Source organism: Callionymus lyra, chromosome 18, assembly GCF_982586985.1.
Source record: "Callionymus lyra chromosome 18, fCalLyr1.hap1.1, whole genome shotgun sequence".
Lineage (NCBI taxonomy): Eukaryota > Metazoa > Chordata > Actinopteri > Syngnathiformes > Callionymidae > Callionymus > Callionymus lyra.
This window is the reverse complement of record NC_141835.1, coordinates 9,287,820-9,311,699: the sequence shown is the minus strand read 5'-3', so window position 1 is coordinate 9,311,699 and position 23,880 is coordinate 9,287,820. Positions and strand designations below refer to the sequence as shown.

Here is a 23,880-nt window from a genome sequence, read left to right as displayed (position 1 = left end):
AAAAATTCGATCCATCTAAATACATTTCCAAAAAGTTTATCACAGCACCTGTAGACGTATAACAATTCACACTTACTATCGACCATGATTTATTTATTTTATCCCAAAATGTTTGTTTGTGAGCAACAACATGTAAACAATCAAGACACATACAGTACTTTTAAGATCATTATATAATATTAACATGATACAAAGATTTAAAAATCCCATCCGTACATGAGATAAGAGATCAAAGTCCCCACACTTGATTGACACTTGAACGTACCCCGTGATCCCTTCATTATTTCAACAAGGATGAATGAGTTCATTGCATTATTCAGTAGATTTTAAATTAAAGTTTTAAAAGCTTCAGTAAACTGACGATGTCCCTCAAAATTAATCAGGTGGAATGAAAAGAAGCGACCGTTATAAAAATGGGAAAATATTGTCCCCGTGGGTTCAGATCAGAGAGGTCAAGTTTCTGGGGTGAAGCCAGTCGGGTTCATGGACTGCCATCGCCACAGATCCGCACCTGTGACAGAAAAAAAAGTGTGAATAAAATAAGGCACTTTTGCTTAAACAGGACATTAATGGAACGATTGCTCCGTGATTTGAGTTCTTACACATGACTTCCAGGTCGAACTGAGCTTTCCAGCCGAGCTCTTTCTCCGCTAGGCTAGCGTTAGCATAGCAGGAGGCGATGTCTCCCTCCCTACGAGACGCGATTTTGTACGGAATCTGAAGGAAAAAAAACAAAACAATTTTAAGCTTAACAGGAAAAACGAATGCAACCCAATTGTTTGTCATTTTAATTACAATTTAAAAGGAAGGTCAAGTACGGCCACAAACTTTTTTTGTAAGCCAGTACAATATGAGTCGCCTACTGATGATGTCACAATGTTGAGTTTCAGATCCACTTAAAAAAGAAAGTTTCAAACGAGAATCCAACAACAGATTTTTGCGATTCCAGGAAGAACACGACCTGATTGGCTGGAACATCCACATTTTTTATTCATAGTTTTTTACTTCTAAAAAGGATAAGAAAAAACAAGTTGTTTTATTGACAAAAAATATTCAAAAATCTGTGGCCTCATGTGCTAAAGGGTCGTACGCACAAAAAATGCACGGACATACTTTCCCACGTCAAAAGTCATATGCATCAATAATTAAAAGAGCGTTCAAAAGGTCGGACTTCCTTACGTGATCCATGTCAGTAATGGATAAAATGAACGAATATAAACTGTTATCCACTTTAAGTTCACGTTTTAATTAGTTGTTTTTTTTGATTATGGAGAAAAATCACGGATTCTGGTTAATTAAAATATTATTTAAATATGCAAATGAGGGCGTGGAAAGGGTTGAACAAGTTTGCAATTAATTCCATGTTGACTGGGATGTACAAATGAAAAGTGCCTTTATTTACGCGCAAATTCATACATCTGAATAATTTTGGACATGCACCATTTTCTGGATTTGAGTGCATGACCGAAAATCCACAAATTGCTTTGTACACGAGGCCCCTGTTTGGTTGAAGAAAACAAAATTTATAACTATATTTTAACTATATTTTTCTTTAGTGGGGCATAAATCACATCAAAATTCTTAATTTTGTTTTAGTTCAGCCAATCAGCTCGTGTTTCTCATCTCATTCAAAACATTGTTTGTTGAAATAAAAGTTCCATGTGTCACACATTCATTTGAAGTTCAGATTAAATGAAAAAGTCATCATAAAAATAATCCGTGAACCGAACTGTACGGTGTGACATCATCTTCAGGTGACAAGGCGAACACATCTTGTATTTTCACACTCTTTCATTTCACCACTGGAGTCAATACATAAAAGAAAAAAACGTAGCCAGACTCCACCTTCCTTATAAAATGTTACTTTAAGTCAGGAAATGACACGTTAAATATTTATTTTATATTGAATTAAATAGAGAGACGACACAATTTGCACCACACACACCACACCACAACAATGTACACTGCAGAAAACTGACCAGAAACTGTTGAGAAAAATCTCTAAACTTAGGAAAATGTTGTCACAACATGATCTGGAGCTTTTAATCCATGCGTTTCTGTCTTCTCGCCTGGACTATTGCAACAGTTTATTTTCATGTCTTAACAAGAAGGTTCTGTCTCGCCTGCAGTTGATTCAGAACTCTGCAGTGATGGTCTGACTCGCTCTAGTAGAAGAACTCACATTTCTCGAACTCTTCACTGGCTTCCAGTTTCTTTCAGGATCAACTTTAAAATTCTGGTTCTTACTTTCAGATCTATTCATGGTCAGACTCCTCCTTACATCACTGATCTGATCCAGACTTAAACCCCATCTCGGGCTCTGAGGTCTGTGGATCAGAATCTACTGATGGTTCCTGAGAAATCCTTCCAGTCTGTTGCTCCTAAGCTTTGGAACGATCTCTGTGTTTGATGATCTACTGACTCCTTTAAGAAACATCTTAAGACGTTTTTATTTGTTCAGGCTTTTCCTTGATTTTCTGGAACTCCTGTTGTGTTATCCGTTTTATCTTGATCTTTAAAGTATATACTTTATTGAATATTGTTTTGATTTTTTAAGCGCTTTGTGACCCTGGTCTGGAAAAGCGCTATATAAATAAAAAATACTTACTTACTTACTTAATGTTATCGTCTCAATAAGACACAACTTTGAAAGATGTCAGACCCAGAAACCATCTCACCTTCTTCCCTGAAGCCTTCTCCATCGCCGCCACCATCTGCAGCACCGAGTATCCATGGCCGGTTCCCAGGTTATAGACCTAAACATCGAAGCTTAAATGACATTGATACCCAAAAAAAATAAAAAAATAATTTCCACATGAATTATTCCACACCTTGAGGCCACAGTTTTCCTTCAGCTTCCTCAGAGCCGCGATGTGTCCTTTGGCCAGATCCACCACGTGGATGTAATCCCGAACCCCTGAGTCAGCAACAGTTGTACGTGTTAAATAAGAGGTTAAAACTTGAAAACTGCAGTTTAAATCACCTGTTCCATCAACCGTGTCGTAGTCGTTCCCGAACACGTTCAGGCGCTCCCTTCTCCCGACCGCCACCTGGGCCACGTAGGGCAGCAGGTTGTTGGGTATGCCCTGAGGATCCTCCCCGATCTGGCCCGAGGGATGAGCCCCGATGGGGTTGAAGTAGCGCAGCAGCACCGAGTTCCACTTCTGCACAACAGGAAGAAGGTTCACGGCGTCCGTCAGGAACGACAACACAACATGACGCACCTTCTCCGCTTTACAGTGATCCTTGATCATCTCCTCGATGAAGAACTTGCTCTTCCCGTACGGGTTGGTGCAGCCTCCGACGGGGTGCAGCTCGTCGATGGGCAGACGTTGGGGGTCTCCGTACACGGTGGCCGAGCTGCTGAAGACCAGATTGTGCACGTTGTGAGCCTGCATCACCTGCGGCACATGCGGGGGTCGGCGGGAAAAACAAACAAACAAACACACACTAGGCTGTCAAACATGCAGGTTAGCGCGGAAACGCAGGCGGGTTTTTTTGGAGCGGATGATTCACACGACCGACCTCGATGAGGTTCATGGAGGCGGTCAGGTTGACCCGGTAGTAGCGCAGCGGCTGCTCCACCGACTCCCCGACTGCCTTCAGGCCAGCAAAGTGCATCACGGCGATGAAGGAGTGCTGAGGGAATAAAGAGGTTTAAGGAGGTGAAATATGCTATATTTTAATTTAAAAAATAATGTTTTTACATTAATTGTTAATATAAATCTACCAAGTATTTTACTAGGTGTTTTAGAAAGAATAGAATAGAATAGAAAAGCTTTATTCATCCCCAGAGGGGAAACACACTTTCACAACAGTTTAAAAAAAATAAAGTGCAAGGAAAAAGAAATAATAAAAGAGATAATACAAAATAAAATAAAAAAGATCTTAAGAATATACAATTATTTACAAAAATTAGAAATTTAACACTATTAACAAAATAAAATAGAATAAAATAAAATAAAATAGAAATAAAAACGGGAAAATAAAAATAAAAATAAAAAACACACAAGAAGAAAAACACGCTACGGATTAGCATCAGGATATTTAAAGTAGAGAGTTAAATATCCTGACACCAGTTGGGATGAAGGACCTTCTATAACGCTCCGTCCTAAAATATCAACACATTTAAACATAGCAACACTTATTTATTTATTTTTTTAAACAATTTCTTTTTGCCTTTTAAATCATTTCATCATAGTTCTTTTATGGCTTGTATTTCAATAAAGTGTTTGTAAAATAATTGTATTTACAGTTACAAATATTCAAAGTTTATAATTTGCACGTTGCAATTAAAACTTCCGGCCACTTGATGGCAGCAGCCACTAGACTTCCGCAGCTAAAGGAACCATAAAAACCTGCAAGATCCAGGCCATGACTGAGGACCAGAGGATACAGTGACTCTAGCAGCTTTTAAGGCTGATGTTTGGACATATTTTGGTTTTAAAACAAATCATCAAGAGTCATGTGGTCTGTAAATTCTGCAACACCAGAGTCAAGTACTGGACAATACTACAAACTAAATCCTGGTTTCTAAAGTATCTGAATATGTTGCAATATATCGTGTTGTTGTCCCTGTACTGTACCACAAGATTTGTGCAAATACACACCCGGCTTTTTTAACAAAGAACAATTCTCCCACTTTGGAATATTTATTTTTTATTTGTGAATAAGATAATCATATATATATATATATATATATATATTCCATTTTAAACTTTAAACCACGATACATTATGTGTCACTGAGCTGAGATCTAAATAAAGGAAAAACTCAGAATATTTTAATAGTTAATTCGAAACATTTTCCCACAAATATTCATATCTATATATATATATATATATAATATAACAGTGAAAAGCTTATATGTGGTGATGGTTAAAAACGTAATAAAATTTGCTTCTTGTTGACTTTTTGGTCATTGGAATTTAGGTCTTTGAGGCATTTGTTACCAGACCACACAAAGAAAAAAAAAATCATCTAATGTATATAATTTATGTTTTATTGATCATTACTACTGGTGTTTAGTATTGAAAAAAGATAGTATTTTCTCTGAAGTAACATCAGCCTATGGCTATGGACGCGTCAAGACGCTTGTTTCAGTAAAAAAAACAACTGGAAAATAGTGAAAATGAGTGAAACACAAACTCTATATGAATTATTTTAATGTTTTTAATGGGTCTGTGGATATAATGAAGACGTTAAACCGGCCCGTGGTCCAAAATGAAAGGTAAGTAAGTAATGTTAATGGTTTTTTCTAGAGCGCCTTTCTAGACCAGGTAGTTAAGCTAGTTAAAATATATACTTCAAAAGATCAAGACAACATAAGACCAACACAGGAGTCCCAGAAATCAGGGAAAATCCTGCACAAATAAGTCTTAAGGCATCTGATCTAGAAAACAACTTCATTTCTATTCAAGTGTGAAATCACTGACCTCTTTGAAAAGCTTCTCCAGACCGGGTCGATCCAGCAGGTCCAGCTCACGAAATTCCACATTGGTACCGAGCAGCTTCTCCACCCGACGTATACTTTCCGGGACGTCGCCTTCTCCTCCGGAGAAAAGGAAGCGTTAAGATGACGTTTAAAGGCGTCGCCATCTTGGTGTAACTACCTCGTACTGCGTTGCTGAAGTTATCCACCACCACCGGTTGGAAGCCCGCTTCGATCAGCTCCAGAACACAGTGACTCCCAATGTAGCCTCCTCCGCCGGTGACCAGAACTTTCTCCGCCATAATCTGGAAAAAGACAGACTTTTTTTTTTTATCACCTTAGACTTTATTTAACAACATTCCTGTTAATAGAGACACAGTCCAACCATCTTTAGTGCACAGCATAGCCGCTAATAATACTTTTAAAACGATTGATAACTACGCTTTTTGAACACATATTAACAAGTGGTTTATTAAATATGAATGTGTTCCGGAAGGTAAGAATCAGAATTTTAAAATTGATCCTGAAAGAAACTGGCAGCCAGTGAAGAGTTTTAAGGATCAGGGAAATGTGAGTTCTTCTACTAGAGCGGGAAAAAAAATTCTCGCTGCAGAGTTTTTTATTAAATGCAGGCGAGACAGATCCTTCTTGTTCAGACTCCAAAATAAACTGTCACACAATAGTCTAAACAAGAAGACACAAACAAACACAGGGATTATAATCTCAAGATCGTGTTGTGACCTCATCTTCTAAATTTAGAGATTTTTCTCAGTTGAAGGTCACTTTCAAAATCATTCCTTGGTCTGGAAAACTTTACTGGAAAACTCAACTGTATCCAGGTATGGTTGCCAGGCACGTGACAATTTAATATTACGTCATAAAAAGTAAGTATATAAGTAAGTAATCATATTATGCGGAATGTATAAATAGGCGCTCCAGAAATAACCATTACTTACTTACTTTCATGATCGCAAATTTCACAAACAATAACGTCATAAACAATAGGACCAAGATAAATCTATAAAATATAAATACTGTTCCAGTTAAGAAAGATAAGATAACAGCGGTATCTTTATCAAGTAACGTAGTCATAAATATATTTATTTAGTTTCATTATTACTGCGATCGAAAACTCGTTTTAAATTCTTAAATCTAATTCAACTTCACTTTATATCATAACAAATGAAGTATTTGAAGAAGATCGATTGATTTAATAGAAATATTTTGAAATAAACTTAATAAATCTGAAGACCAAACACTTTGTAAAATGAACGGCGAAAAGCGCTCTATTTGTCAAGATAGGAATATAATCAAGTACTTACTTATCTTAGAGCATAGAAATATGCTGAGTTTAATAGATGTCAGCAGCTTTAAAAGATGTTTCCGCAGAATAACTTCAGTGGATGAAAAAAAGCTTCTTGTCTCCTCTTGGAACTCTCTACTTCCTGGTCCACGTGGAAGAAGTTGACTGACAGACAATAACATCCGGTTAGGAAGCTTTCAAATTAAAGCGCAAGAGTCAAGTCAATGTTGCGTAAAACGATGTTCAACAAACAAAAACTAAATAATATAAGCCTATAAATCGTATTTTAAATTGTATACAATAATACTTCTAATATTGCTCACATATACGTCACAATTTAAATATGGATTTATATTGATTCTGATAGCGTTACAACGAGAGCTGTAACTTCCGTTAGCTTGACGGCCTCCCTATTGGCCACGTTGCCGATCGGGTTGTGTCGTGACGTCACATTACGTCACGCCTTCACAATAAGGTGAGTGTCCTCGAGGACTGAAGACTCACCTGTTCAGCCGGAGACAGGCCGGAAGTGCCACGTTACTATTGAGCCGCCATTAAATTAAATACAGTAATATATTGGAATGTGAAAGAGAATTATAACTTTATAACTATACTTCTATATGAATATTGTTTTGATTGTTTAAGCGCTTTGTGACCCTGGTCTAGAAAAGCTCTACAAATAAAAATTACTTACTTATTACTATTTATTTTGCAATAAAGATTTGCAGATCACACTACAAGTATATTTAAGGTATTAATAAACTATTTGTCATTTTTTCGAGTATTTATTTCTTCTAAAAAAGATTTGACTATAAAAAATATTTGGGAAACAAATACTTTCATATCAGATTAAAAATATAAAATGAAAATAAAGTAAAATGTTCTACTTTTTTCTCCTTACTTTTGCTTGTTGGCCCCTCACGACAACAACTGGATAAAACATGTACATTTAATTGACCACCACTGCTTTACACTACAAGTATATTTAAGGTATTAATAAACTATATTTTGACTGCAGCAAGCGTGTTATTATTAAATACAACGCTCTACAAATATAAATTACTTACCTATGGGGTAAGAAAACTGTCTAAAAGGTGTGCGTGTGTAAAATAAGTTTGTGTGCGTAATTCTAAGTTTCTGTGCGTACTTTTCAAATGTGTGCGCGTTTTCTGCAAAAAACAATCACTTTTTACATTTGAAAAGTACGCACACAAACTTATTTTACACACGCACACCTTTTGGACAGTTTTCTTACTTCCATATTATTAAACACCTGGTGAAAAAAGGGACACAAAAATTTGATTAAAACCATTTTACAATATAAAATACAATTTGAATTGTTTTAAAAAATGTTCTTTGAAAATTAAAAATCAACAACATTTGGAAACTACATAAATGTAGAAATTCTTATTGTTTTTCCGAACAAAACATCTTAACTAAACTTTTATATTTGTACTTTAATTTATTTACTATATTTTTTCACATTTTTTATTTCCAAAACTTTACCCTTTTCCACTACAAAAGTTTTCAGTCTGTAATTACACAGATTCTTTGGGTCTGAGTTTCTCTCTAGTTTCCTTGAAAGAAAGTATCCAAGGTCTTTTTTCTCACTATGTAGTTTTTGTCTAACAGGGATCTTTGTTTGGTTCTAAATAAGGCAACAAAACGATCCATTTGTTGAGACGTAGTTGTTGCACTTCACTCGTTTTGTGTGTTTGTACACGACCTTGACGGACGAGAGGGAGACGTCGAAGACAAAAGAAAACACTTTTGGAAAATGAAATGTGTCCACTTTGTCTACCACAGGTGCTCTTGAAAGGACTTGGAGATGATGGGGAGAACTCAAGAGGCTAAATAACACACCAGCAGGGAAGATGACCACAACAAAAACTGGACCCGTTCCTGAAAGGATGAATCTGAGAGAGGGTGGGGGGGGGATTGTCATGGATGAGCGCCGGAGAATTGTCAGCTTTCATAGAAATTGGTTTGGTTGTTTCTTCTTTTTTTAGGGGCAACTTTGAATTTAGGTGTGCGAGCATTTTGTACAGTCGCCTCCACGACAAAGTGTCGCTAGAACGGCTGATTGAATTTCTAAAGGATGTTCTTATTTTTCCCACTGCTAACAAAAAGTCATTCATCATTTAGAATTTCTCCCTTTTTTTTGCTATTGCTTACTTGATTCTTTTAACTCCTAAGGTCGGACCTGGGCGAGGTCAGGCCCGGTGACTGTATGTGTGTCGCCCTAATGATGTCGAAGATCATGTAGAAACGTTCAATTATATTTAGTTTTTATCTCTATTATGCGATACTTCTAGACTCTCCAGCATTGAATCTAAATTTGACTTTTGTCATGTTTTTCGAGTATTTATTGCTCCTAAAAAATATTTAAGTGACTTTAAAAATATTTTGGAAAATAAATACTTTTGATATCAGATTAATGATATAAAATGAAAATAAAACAACAATTTTACTTTTTTCTCCTTACTTTAGCTTTTTGGCCCCTTATGACAACAACTGTATAAAACATGGACATTTAATTGACCACCCCTGCTTTAGGCTTTTAAATAATAAATAATAAATAATAAATAATAAATAATAAATAATAAATAATAAATAATAAATAATAAAATAATAAATAATAAATAAACGAATTGTTTAATATTTTAAAAGGGACAAATGTATTACATATAAGACTTTAATTGTATGTATTTGTCATGTACATATTTTAATTGACATACAATATAGAAATGACCCTATATTGCTCAAGTACAGCATTAATTCACACAATATTTATCTTAAAAAAAACTACACATTTTTAACACAAAAAGACACAATATTAACATTAAAAGGAATCAAGTAAACATGAACTGAAGTTTTTTTGGTCTATGCTACACCATAAAAAAGAAATGAAGAAAAAAAACACCTTTTTGTTTGTGTAAAGGCTTGATATTAATAATAAAGAGTTGGTCATAATGTTACGGCTCGGTGAGTTTTACAGCGACCGTCGTCGTGTTTCTTCAGGGAGAGGGCGTGTCCATCCTCGGGGTCTTCTCCTCTTTAGAGTGCCAGTTAATCCCCCCTCATCTCTCCTCTCCCAGCTGGATACTCCAGTGGCTCCAGAATGGAAAGCTGCATTAACACCACCTAAGTTGGCCCTGCTGTCCGCCCGGTCCAAGCTGATTGGAGATTAGCGGCGAACGCCGGCCCCTCCGCCTTATCTCCATCACTTTGTCCTCCTTCATCTCTCCTTCCTCATTACTTTGTCTCCGTTAATCCCGACTCAATGTCATTTGCCCGCCGTGACGGATTCACTTTTTGTCCGATGATGTCATGTAGATTGACCTCATGGCGCGTGACCCTCAATGGGGGTTGGGGCGGGGGGGTGAGGTCATACCTGGTTCTGAAGACCAAACAGATGGATTGTACTCATCAGAAAAAAAAGATCAGAGGTTCAGGTACCCCTCGGGGATGAACAAGGACGTCTTGAGATCAAGTAGAACTTTCTTGGTACAGCAGATCGGAGCCTGGTTTTCAGGAAATCTTCCCAATGAGTTTTTCCAGGCGTTTTCCCCCAAAAGACGTCTTTATAAATGGAGCCTTTTCAGTAATCCAGACTAGCTGCTGAAAACATGAAGATGTTGGTGTGGACCATTGAAAGATTCTCCTGTTTGTACTAGTCGAGAAAGTTGTTGGTTCTTCAGACTGGTTTTGCAAGCTACTTTTAGTAGGTCTGTTTCTGCGGTCTACAGTCCCTGGTTGATTCTTTTGGTTCTCTTGGGGAGTGTCCCAAATCGTGCACTCCAATGAGCAGTGTGCGAAAATGTACTGCGCAATGAGCACTCAATTGACGCACTCAAATGGCCAGAAAATTGAGTGTGGATCGACGGACACTTTCCACCCTTAAAGGCCGCCATCTTAGTGACTTGGATTAAGCTAAACAGAAGCTATGTCACTGACAGCGCGTCTTCGGAGCAGATACCAGTGTAAATGTCTTGAGAAAACCCAAATTTAACCACAAAATAAAAGTAATAACAAAATGAAACACAACTTAGATTGGCAAAAAGCGCCGTGTCGGCGATAGGGTTCCAATGGCCGTTTGCAATCAGCGTTAAAAAGTAGTAGAAGAAGAAGCTGTCGAGTCATTTCGGTTAAGTGTGTAGCGACAGTGTTTGATTTGAGACAGTACTACCCTGTCAGAATTTGAGAACTGCGAAAGTTAGTACGCCGTCTTACAGGGCACTGTAAAGCAGTGCACATGCATTGGTGTCGGCCTTAGGCCAACATAATCCAGTATCCTGGTTCCTGGATACTAAATAGCGTCATAGATCCCTGGTGTGCCAGAGGGGCAGCAGACAGCAGGGGAACCAAGACTTCCCTATTTCCAGTGTACCCCAAGGTACATCAGGGGCCAACTGAGAGACCTATGGTGGTCTTCCATTACAAAGTACCAGCCCTACTACACTCAACGTTTCCACTGGCCCTGCTACCTACTCGCTGGGGGCAGGGTCCTTATAAAATAGCCCCGCGAAACTTGTAGGCAATGGTCTATTAACCAGACGATCTGGACCTTGTCCAAAGTACCGTCATACCATACTCCTTCTGGCATTGTTTTCTAAACACATCATTCACTCACCTCATTTGTGGGGACGTCGCCCTCTTGCTAATCATCTGCCGTCAGTCGATCCACTTTACTTCTTTAGTACCGTTTGCTTAGAACCTCAGTGGTGGAGAAGGTACTAAAATCGACATACTGTGCTGGAGGAAAGGCAACAAAAAAGGGTTAGGGTAAAGTTGAGTAGACTAGGGCTCGTGGAATCTATAGAACCAATAGAATATCCGAGGTCAATAGACTCTCCAGCGTATCCTTGTCTTCCCCAAGATCTCCTACGATTGGGAAGCGCCCAGGAGGCATCCTGATAAGACAGCCTTGACTTATGGTTTAACAATTTTTTTCAGCCTTATTCTTGGTGTCAGGGAGCTTCAGTCTTATAAGTGTCTTGGTCTTGGCTCAGGTGGTCTTGGCCAGAAGTCTATGTCGCAACAATTGTTTGCTGCTCATTATAATGAGAGAGTAGACCAGGTCGTTGATCCACTCGGTCGCCTTATTTTTGTTAAATCTGATGTTTTTTCGGTCCATATCTGTGTTGATATAACTGTACTGACTCCACACGGTCCTGGGAAAATGATGTTTGTGTAGGTCCAGCTTTGACTCCAGCTGTCAATCAAAACAGCTGATTTAGTGTTTTCAAGATTCCTGACGTAATTGTTGTTGTTTTTCATCCAAGCTTGATGCTCCAAAGCAGGAAGTCTGGAAGTATTTCTTTATTTGTGGATCTTCGTCTCGAGATGATGCCACACGTCGAGATCTGAAGACACTGATGCGCTCCAGCGATGGATACGCCGGTCAAAGATAAGCCGTCAACGATGATGAACGACAGGAAAATTGAAGAAGATGATGTCATCCTCCTCCGTGTGGAGGCTTCCCTTCCTCCGCTAATTACCTCGTACCAACTCCAATCAGATACGGCGGATATGAGGCCCAAATACGATTATTGTTGGTCTAACAAAGAGATGCTGAGATTCGGGGAACGAGTGCGAGCGAGATAAAACGGACGGCCATAAACACACACACACATGTACACACCCACGCAGACATGAACTCCTCCATTCCCTCAGATAGGCTAATGTTATTACTGAGGTAATTATCCTCATTAGAGCCGGCAGCTGTAGAGTGCCCAGTGTTTCTGTGCAGACCCCTCCCCGGCTCCTTCAGCGGCTCTTTGTGCTCCTCACATCTGATCTGGACTTGTTGTCGAGAGGCTTTGTTTGTACTCGTCAACTTTACGTCAAACCAATTTTCCTGACGTCGACAAATGAGAAAGGAAAAAGTTTGTTCCTTTTCCTTTGGGGACATTTTTAGAGTTCTTAGGGTCAAACGTAAGATGGCGCTGTTTAGTCAAAGATTCCCATTAAATGCATGTAAAGCACTCGCCAATCTTTTGCTTTTTAAGTGCGGAAATAGATTTTACGGCTCCACAGTGCGGGAAATACACCATTTAGTTTTTTCAAATTATATTTCAAGTTATTTTAACTCCTTTTACGATCATATTTCACTGTTTTTTGCACTGATAAGAAGAACTCGATTTAAAAGACAATTTGAATAGCCAAAAAAACGTTGTTTTTGTTATTTATAAGAGATATAATAGTGCAAAGAGCATAGGGATATAAGCGATATAAGGAGAAATACACAAAGATCTTTCAGACGTTTTACTTTTTAATTTAAAACAACATTTTGTCATTAAACTCAATTTGGAGTAGTTTTTTCTAAAAACCATGGTACGTATTTTTTTAAGGTCACATCATTGTTAACATAATTTTAAATAGGTTATATATATATATATACAGTATATATATATATATATATATATATATATATATATATATTTGTATATATATACTGTATTAAATATTTAATATAGCTTACCTAAAAATGCTTTCGAATTTTTAAAAACACAAAATTGGAAGGAAAAGAAACAGCATGCCAGATAAAAAGCAAGTTTATAGATTAACCAAATCAGTTACTTTAATTAATTGATCAATTAAATACATATTCTTTACAGGCTGCAGCTCATCCCAGCTACATAGGGCAAAAAGAAGAGGAAACTCACTTACACTGGCAGACACCTTGGTGCTTGATTCCATTTTCTTTATTGCGTATTTTGTGTCTTTTATTCTGTAATCCCACCACAAAAAAATCCTATTTTATATTTACAAAAACTAATTTTGATTCTGATCTTAGATTAACATGAACTATTTCTACACTAGGGTTTTTTTTGGCCGCTATTATTTTCAGGTGCTTAACGAAAATGCATAGTTGATTGAAAATTAATCTCAGTACGGATTTAAAATGTCAACACAATGATCAACCAACAGTTTTTTAAGCCTCTAGGAAGCAAATATTATAAACATCATGGTCAATAAGAGAGAAAATAAAAACATGCAAATACAATCATGTTTTACCATGTGAGTCAATTTTAGGAAAAAAAAAATGTGACTTAAAAAAATAACTTCTAAAAACTAAAAAGATTATAGTCATAGTTGCATCATGTATTTAATTATAAGTAAGTAAGTAAGTAATATTTATTTATATAGCGCTTTTCGAGACCAGGGTCACAAAGCGCTTAAACAATCAAAACAGTACTCAAAAAAGTATATACTTTAAAGATCAAGATAAAACTGAGAACAACACAGGAGTTCCAGAAAATCAAGGAAAAGCCTGAACAAATAGAAACGTCTTAAAATATTTCTTAAAGGAGTCAGTAGAAGTGTGTTGGATACATTTATTTTCCAAAGAAGGACAAGAGTAGCTACAATAAGTCCAGTTGACCACCCACTGTGAAAGTGTCAATCATTCACTCACCTCACGTCACCTTAATGAGGAGCAGAAGGTTCCAATCCCGGCCGATTAGGCTCATGGGCAGGTGGAGAATCCCTGTATGGAATAAAGAGATAAAGAAACACTTCCGTTTTAAAACCATATTTGTTTATAACCAAGTCTCAAATCTGGACGTTCCAGAGCGCGTTACGTAAAAGCGTCGACAGGAGAACGACTCGGTCTTAAACACAGCTTTCCTGAAAGCTTTAGAGAGATTGCCTGATGCTTTATTGCGAGGGCCGCCGGGGACCAGACATCGCCTGCACCCGGCTAAGCCCCGCACCAGGCGCTAAATGTCATGCTCAGTCTGTTTTTATTGGCTGATATGGCCTGTTGTGTCCTCCTCGCCTTTTTCCTGGAAGCCATTGTTAAAGAGCCGCTTGTTAATGCTGCTGACCAGATGGGCTCCTTCTCCCCTTGCAGCTCTGACTCAGGGTGTTTACCAGCCACCGAGTCGGACATAACAGGTGAGTCCACTCCTGGACCCCCGGGAGCCAATCAGAGCGCGGCACATATCCATAGTCGCCCCCCTGTAAACCTTTTACCTGGCATTTAGGAGCGTATAGGAGGCGCTTTCGTAAAGACAGGGAGAGGAGGTTTTATGTGAAGGAGGTCACAAACATCTCTTTGATTTACTCCCTCAACAAATACGACAAAACGCTAAATATTAACTGTTTATAGCGTACAGCGATGGATCTTAAACTTAAGCCACATTTGCAATAATATTAAAAAAAGGTAAGGATGGACAGAGACTATGGGTGTGTTATTGGCAAAAATCTAGCGATACGATACATATCACGATACAGTGACATCGATACATGTTTCAATACTGTAGTAACAAGTAGTTTTTGTAGTATTGTCTAGTACTCTGGTTTTGCAGTATTTACAGACCAAATGACTCTTGACAAAGTCGTAACTGCTTTCATTTGTTTTGAAACCAAAACATGTCCAAACATCATCTTTAAAAGCCACTAGAATCAACTGTATCCTCTCGTCCTCAGTCACGGCCAGGAAAGCGGGGGGTTTTAATCGTTTATTTAGCTGCGGAGAACTTAATGATTGCTGCCATCTACTGCCAAATCCGATGCCGATCTTAGATTAACGTGAACTATTTCTACACCAGGGGGTTTTGGCCGCTATTACATTTAGGTGCTCAACGAAAATGCATAGTTGATTGAAAACTAATCTCAGTTCGGATTTAAAATGTCAATACTATGATCAACCAAGACTACAGTTTTTTTAAGCCTCCAGGAAGCAAATATTATAAACATCAAAGTCAATAAGCGAGAAAATAAAAACAAAACAACCAATACATGATCTTTAAAAGCTGCTGGAGTCCAATGTATCCTCTCGTCCTCAGTTACGGCCAGGAATCGGGGGATTTCATCGTTTATTTAGCTACGGAGGACGTAATGAGTGCACATATTTGACACGCCTGAAACAGTCGCCTGTATCCTCTCGTCCTCAGTCATTGTTGGGATCTCGCAAGATTTCATGGATGGATGGATGGATGGATGGATGGATGGATAGATGGATAGATGGATAGATGGAGCGATAGATGGATGGATGGATGGATAGAGCGATGGATGATGGATGGATGGATGGATGGATGGAGTGATAGACGGATAGATGGATAGATGGAGCGATAGATGGAGCTATAGATGGATGGATAGAGCGATAGATGGATGAATGGATGGATGGAGCGATAGACGGATAGATGGATGGATGGATGGATGGATAGATGGAGCGATAGATGGATGGATGGATGGATAGAGCGATAGATGGATGGATGGATGGATGGATAGAGCGATAGACGGATGGATGGATGGAGTGATAGATGGATGGATGGATGGATGGAGCGATAGACGGATAGACGGATGGATGGATGGAGTGATAGATGGATGGATGGATGGATAGATATACAGCCAAGACAGTCGTCTTCTTTCTTGTATGCACTCTCTTCTTCACCTCCTTTGATCTGATTAAAAGGGTTGTTTTCTGCAACATAATCTTGCACACACTACAGGAATCCAATTATAGTCACTTAGTCAAATAAAAAACTAATTATCAATCAACAAACCAATCACGATGCTAACCACCTGTTCAAAAGTCAGGTTTAAGATTCTTCTGTAACCAAACTACTAATACCAGCAGGAAAACCTTAAAGTAAAGTTCATAGTTCAACATCCGACATGACCTCGTGTAACAAAATGTTTCCAGCGATCGCAGGGTAAACAGCGAACATTCCTTTCCCTTTTTCGAAATCCACTCGTTCTCAAATTACTGCAATTTGGTATCATGGCAACAGCAGAGGCAAGGCCAGGCCTGGGATTGCAGTGGAGCAGGGTTTTTTTTTTTTTTTTTTTAAAGCTTTGAATCAATTTAACTTAATGGATAACCTGAGTCCAGCATGCGTGTATGGATTAGTTTGGGCCGGAGCACCTGTTCCTGCTCTGTCAACAGCAGATCAGGTTTCCAGACGCTCACCTGGTGGACACGACTTCCTCCGGCCGGGACTTTTTTTTGTTTTGTTTTTCCCCCTCACACCGATGCTCGCTAAATATTCAGCGCGATGGTGCGGCGTCAGTTTCTGCAAAAATATTCCAATTCCATCGATGAAAATCGCGGTCCGAGACGCGGCGTTTTTTCTCCGCTGTAAGAGAGGATTTGGAGGTAATGAAGTCTCTCAGGATGGTTACAGATGTAAGCTGCCGGAGCTGTGGCCGGTGAAGTGAGACCGTGAAACGTGCCGCTGACAGATTGCGTCCAACAACACAATCTGCCGACGGTATAATGAGATTTAAATATTTGATTTTAACAAACCTTCAGGACGCGCTTGATTTCTGCAGCGAGAACGAGAACACAACGAGTCAGGAGTTGAGTTTGACGACCAAATGTTATGATACATTTAAGTTAAATATTCTTATGGTCATGAATTCATGATTATAATAAATATTCTTCACTATCTCGTTCTCTTTGGCCCGAAATTTGTCTCATAATTATTTTTAGGGTAAGAATAAAAAGTATCTGGAGAAGAATTTTTAAGCTATTACTGCCTGTATTTGTAAAAAAAAAGATACAAACTTGAGACCCAACTGTATCCTCTCGTCCTCAGTCATGGCTAGGAACTTGGGGGATTCCAATGTTTATCTAGCTGCGGAGGACTTAGTGAGTGCTGCCATCTACTGCCAAAAGCGTGTAATGTTTCATATGATTTAAACAGTCGACTGTATCCTCTCATCCTCAGTTATCGCCAGGATCTCGCAAGATTTCATTGGTACTTTAGCTACAGAGGATGCAATAAGCATTTTGAATTTGTAAAGCACTTTTCGCGATTACTGCTTCCATCTAGAGGCTGGACGTTTAATTGCAACACAAAAATGAACATATTCTAAGACACAAATAAATATATTAATATAAATAAACTTGAGACTCTGTGAAAGAAACTTTATTTAGAAATGTTAGGACGTTGCAATACATTTTTCATTGGCTTAAATGATTAAAATATAATATTTTATTAATTGAATCGTTTTTTTAAATAATAAAATTATGACTCTATAGTTTCGAAACTGAATAAAAAAATGTAGTTCACAAAATACAAGAATATTTACATTTTGCATTTTAGCACGCAACTGTATGACATTTTATTTTAGTAACTTTTTTTTACATAAAAAGAAAATCCAGAATCCTAATGATAATATATTTCTGAGAAAACAATGTATTAAACAATATGTTAATAATGAGTGACATTAAAAACAAACAAACATTGTTTTTAGGGAAAACTACACCACAAATTGAGAGTTTAATGACAACATTTCATGATTAATAAAAAATATTTCTTTCTTTCTTTCCCTTGAGCTATGCTTTTTTCACTTTGTTGTCTCTTTGTACTTTATTCTTTTTTATTTGCACTTTGTTCTTGTGTTTATAAAACTTCTGTACCATCTATTGCCTGCTTATTTCCAGAGGGATTAAAGCATTAACTTGAGATTCTTTAACATGAACTTTATTTTAAAGAATGTTAAGACGTTTCAAATGTTCTTATATGGCTCAAATAATTAAAATATAATAATCTAATAATCACAATTATATAGTTTTTCTCAAGAGTTATGACTTTCTAGTTCCATCTCCATCTGAATGAAAATCTTGTCAGAATACAAAAGTATACATTTTTTAGTTTGGCTTTAATAAAATGTATTTACGTGACTTTTTAATGTAAATTTTGAATTTTAATTAATATATATTTCTGACATTAATTCGAATTTGTGGTGAAATTACATGTTAATTAATTAGGCTTCAATTAAATTGCAGGTCTATCAAAAAAAAAAAAAATGGTTTCAAGAGGAAAACAAATCCACAACATCTCAAAATTTCCCAGGTCCGCCCCGTGCCTCCCACCTCACGCTCACATCTCCATTATGCATCTAATAATCAAACGATTAGCCAGCAACCGTGATGCTAACCCCGGCTCCACATGCTTGATGGATGAGCTCAGTGATAGACTCGGGCAGTTGGTTGGGGGTCTTTGTCCTGGATCTCTGACACCTATCCTCTGATCTATGCCCCCCCCCACACCCCCTTCATCCAACCTCCCTGCCCCCCCCACCAGCTGCCTGTGACCCCTCATCATGGCCCGGCCTCTGCCTGCCATGTGCTGGGAGTCAAAGGTGTCCCACCTATCGCTCATCAGAATTGAAGCCCACCATCTCCCGCCTCGTGCACTAAATCACAATCAATCGGGTGGCAGACAGAGATGGATTGAGGACGACCGCGACCCCCGTACCTTCGCGTGGAGGGTCCCCCCCCCCCGGTCGCTGTCACCCCAGCATAAAGGAGTGGACTCGAGGAGGAGTGACCAGGTCAAGTCTGGAAGGAAGTGGCGACAAAGGCGGGGAGGGACATTCTTTTCTCTTTAGGAGCGACACTCTCGTGTCCAGCAGCAGCCGTGACAGACGGAGGAGGTTTTTACTTTTTTTCAAGGACCTGCTTTAAAGATGCGGCTGCAAAAATAAATCGTGAATGAAAAATGATCAGGAAGCTTTTCTACCTTTTAGAAGATTTAGAGATTTTCTTTACGCTGTCGTTCCTCTTCACTAGGCCTCAACAAGTTGTTTCCTGGATAAGACAGAAAATATCTGTAGAAATCTATTTTAGCAATTATGGCCAGAATCTGTGGAAAGATAGTGTTAGTAGTTTAAAACATGTACTTTTTATGCTACAATATTTTACCATAAACTATTGACTTATTTAGTTTCATGGTTAACCCTCTCAGGGAAAACACAAGGGATACCAAAAACGCTTTTGTTTTTGGGCCTTCGGGTCACCTTGACCCACAGATAACACAAGGAATACCTAAGTGCATTTGTTTTCGACCTTCGGGTCACCTTGACCCAGAGATTACACAATGTATACCACAAATGCATTTGTTTTCGGGCCTTATGGTCACCTTGACCCAGAGATTACACAGTGGATACCACAAACGCATTTGTTTTCGGGCCTTCAGGTCACCTTGACCCAAAGATAACACAAGGGATACCACAAACGCATTTGTTTTAGGGTCTTTGGGTCACCTTGACCCAGAGATTACACAATGGATACCACAAATGCATTTTATTTCAGGAATCGAGTCACCTTGACCCAGGGAAACACAAGGGATACTACAAACGCAATTGTTTTTGGGCCTTCGGGTCACCTTTACCCAGAGATAACACAAGGAATACCTCAAACACATTTGTTTTCGGGCCTTCGGGTCACCTTGAACTAGAGATAATACAAGGGATACTACAAACATATTTGTTTTCAGGTCTTAAAGTCACCGTGACACAGAGAGAACACAAGGGTGAGTTTCATCACCAAAGGAAAAGTTTATTTTGTCTTTTTCAATAAAAAAAAAGGGGCCAGAGTTACAAACTATGAAGAAATCTTCGCCTCAATCTCGACGCACTCGCTGTTCACGGGTTATTTACCAAGTTCTCATTTCGAGCGACATCATCATCTGATTCAAACACATTCTCCCCGAAAAATCAGGACGACATTCACGCGTCGAGTTCTCCATCAGTTCAGGAGACGTCACGACGGGATGATTGAAAGTGAGCCGTCTAATCGTGCATTTACCGACGAGGGGCCCCGGAGGCGGATCATTGACATGTAGATGTGTCCTTCAGGAAGTGGCTCCCGCTATACAATTTCCATTTAGACAATGTGTACACACAAATAAATAAACGGCACAGACTTCTTCATTTGATTAACTAATCACAGTCTTTGTGATGCTGCTCTGAGATGTGGAGGGACCCTGGACTCTGATTAGTCCGCACATGATTACGAATCACTTCAGACACAACTACACAATCTCACACACACACACACACACACACACACACACAGGGAGTAAGGGCCGACAAATTATATGCATGCATCCCAAGGTAAATACACACACACACACGACACAAAAATCCCAAAGAAAAGTAAGGTCAAGTAATAGAGATAACCACACACACATGGAGGTACAAAAGAAACACACACCGACACTAAAATGAACAAAAGCACAAACTGAGATGAAAACAAAAACACAGGCGCACAAAAACAAGAGAAAGAAAGAGACACACAAAAAGCCGCATTATCTGACTTAGATTTAACGGCACGAGGAGGTAAACACATAAAAATGACAATGGGGGTACACAACTCAAGTAATCACACACAGGCACAGACACGGGGACAAAGCGCACAACACAGAGATGGTGGCGATGAAAGCACACACACTGGGGATTCAGTAGATACACACATACATAGTTTTACACACACAACCAATATATATGAACATAGATAAACAAAAAGTGAATTATACTCAAAAAGAAACACACACTGACATGTAGATGTACAAAAAGCACACACTGAGATAAACACAAAAACACAGGCACACAAAACAAAAGATAGAAAGAGACATAAAAAGCCACATTATCTAAATTAAATTTAAAGGCACAAAAACACACACAAGGCGCATAAAAATGACTAAAGGGGTACACAACTCAAGTAATCACACACAGGCACAGGCACACACAACTCAGAGATCATGGAGATGAAAGCACACACACTAGTGATTCAGTAGATACACACACACACACAAACAGATGAGAATGAGATTTATAGAATGAAAATACACACAACCAAAATACATAAACATTGATAAACACAACATGAGTTATACACAAACACACAAGGAAAACAAGCAGCGTTTAAGAAGACACAACAGGTTGACACACAGATAAACATACACACTTGTGAGAAAACATATGTGCAACGTTAGAACTCATCAAGCACAGACACACACACAGAGCGCACACATGGAGTTAAAGGAACACACATTGATATATATATATATATACAGTACCACACACACTAATATAAACACAAACACACATACAGTATAAGCCTACACTGATACACATCTCTGACTATGTACTACATTTAAACACACAAATACACAAATAAAAAACACAGAAAAGAACACACATAATCCCATGAGTGAACATAACTAAACGCACACAGGCACAGATAAACACACACACACACACACACACACACACACACTGGTAATTCAATAGATAAACAGGCAAATACATTTGAGGCGAACATTCTGACAAACAGACACACAGGGGTGTAGTTAGAGAAAGACAGACACATGGAGATAAGGACACACACACACGGATACAAAGATAAGCGAACAGACGCGCAGAGATAAAGCAAAACAAAACAAGTGATATAAAAACAGAGACAAACACACACCATACACAGGGCAACACAGTGTTTTCGGGGCCAGGATGGTCGGGGTAGGATAGTCAGGGCAGGATAGTCCGGGCAGGATAGTCCGGGCAGGATAGTCCGGCTAGGATAGTCGAGCAGGATAGTCAGGGCAGGATAGTCTGGGAAGGGTAGTCAGGGCAGGATAGTCGGGGCAGGATAGTCGGGGCAGGATAGTCGGGCAGGATAGTCAGGGTAGGATAGTTGAGCAGGATAGTCGGGGCAGGATAGTCTGGGAAGGGTAGTCAGGGCAGGATAGTCAGGGCAGGATAGTCGGGGCAGGATAGTCGGGCAGGATAGTTAAGGCAGGATAGTCAGGGTAGGATAGTTGAGCAGGATAGTCGGGGCAGGATAGTCAGGGTAGGATAGTCAGGGCAGGATAGTCAGGGCAGGATAGTTAAGGCAGGATAGTTAAGGCAGGATAGTCGGGGCAGGATAGTCGGGGCAGGATAGTCGGGGCAGGATAGTCGGGGCAGGATAGTCGAGACAGGATAGTCGGAGCAGGATAGTCAGGGCAGAATAGTCGGAGCAGGATAGTCAGGGCAGAATAGTCGGGGCAGGATAGTCAGGGCAGGATAGTCAGGGCAGGATAGTCCGGCTAGGATAGTCGAGCAGGATAGACAGGGCAGGATAGTCGGGGAAGGGTAGTCAGGGCAGGATAGTCAGGGCAGGATAGTCAGGGCAGGATAGTCGGGCAGGATAGTTAAGGCAGGATAGTCCGGGTAGGATAGTCGAGCAGGATAGTCGGGGCAGGATAGTCAAGGCAGGATAGTCAGGGTAGGATAGTTGGGCAGGATAGTCGGGGCAGGATAGTCAAGGCAGGATAGTCAGGGCAGGATAGTTGGGCAGGATAGTCGGGGCAGGATAGTCAGGCAGGATAGTCAGGGCAGGATAGTTGGGCAGGATAGTCGGGAGAGGAAAGTCAGGGCAGGATAGTCGCGGCAGGATTTGTCATTAGCTCTGGTTTTAACGGAACATTCTGTCCTCGCTGCTGCAGGACCAGGGAATTCATTATCCGCTGCCTAATCTGGGCTGAGCCTTGTGCAAACGGTACTCTTAATGGGGGAAAAACCAAATCAATAACCCACAAGCTTCCGGTTTTGTTCCCGGCGTGTTGACAAGACAAAACAAAGCTCTTCTCAAGCTGACGACTCGGGACCTGGAAGTGCTTTGGAAAAAAAAGAAAAGAAAAAAAAAGGCTCTTCCCATCTCCCCGCGAAACCCTCGACACTCCGTCTGAAGACCCTCGCCATGACTGATCCTTTTTGATGGAGCTCATTATGCAAACTGCCCCCGACTCCCGCCGCATAATTAGCGCTTAATTAATTTGAGTGAAATCTTTCATCCGTCTGTGTCCGGCCAGCTTCTTTCCTACCATTTACAACATGATATTAATTTCGGAGGGAGGAGCGGCTTCGCCCGCGCGATGAAAAGGCTGATATAATTAATCAAGTACTGTATCTTTGGAAGGAATAATAATACGTGTGATGAGCAGAGTCTGATTAACCCCATTATAGCCGCTAATTAGGGCCGATCATTTAATAATCAAGGAGCCGCACTATTGTAAAGGAAGGCAAATTACGACGTCTGATGAAGAGCGCGTCAATGACGGGAATCCGATGTTTGGAAAATGTTGGCATCAAGAGTCCGGACTTAAGTTGAAGATGCATACATGCATGAGTAATTGCGACCATCCTACTTCCGATGCCATTCAAAACACTGCAGACGAGACTTCTCCAGAAAGAGAAAAGAACCAAAACCAAGAACAAGACAGAGGAGAAAATACTCCTACCCCTTAGATCTTAGAAAGAGGGGTGTCCCGATTCTCTGTTTGGTGAAGGGGTAGGGGTGAAGCCCTTGAAAACAAGGCCGGACTTGAAACATGAGCCGTCTCGCCTGCAGTTAATACAAAAC

The 23,880-nt window shown here is 39.5% G+C and overlaps 1 protein-coding gene across 3 annotated transcripts; it reads right to left on the bottom strand.

The window, feature by feature from the left end:
- Positions 1-76: 76 nt before the first annotated feature.
- On the bottom strand, positions 77-6,869 carry gale (UDP-galactose-4-epimerase). 3 transcript variants are annotated; one of them, XM_087780176.1, is made up of 10 exons: positions 6,754-6,869; positions 5,613-5,736; positions 5,436-5,551; positions 3,526-3,639; positions 3,225-3,401; positions 2,984-3,164; positions 2,832-2,917; positions 2,679-2,756; positions 603-717; positions 77-511 (listed from the first exon to the last, which is right to left on the bottom strand). In XM_087780176.1, the coding sequence occupies exons 2-10, from the start codon at positions 5,731-5,733 to the stop codon at positions 453-455; spliced, it is 1,047 nt and encodes a 348-aa protein (XP_087636302.1). In that variant the 5' UTR covers positions 5,734-5,736; positions 6,754-6,869; the 3' UTR covers positions 77-452. The 3 variants fall into 3 exon arrangements, with proteins under 3 accessions (XP_087636302.1, XP_087636303.1, XP_087636304.1); XM_087780177.1 differs by having other exon boundaries at positions 5,436-5,548; XM_087780178.1 differs by having other exon boundaries at positions 5,436-5,545.
- Positions 6,870-23,880: the final 17,011 nt, after the last annotated feature.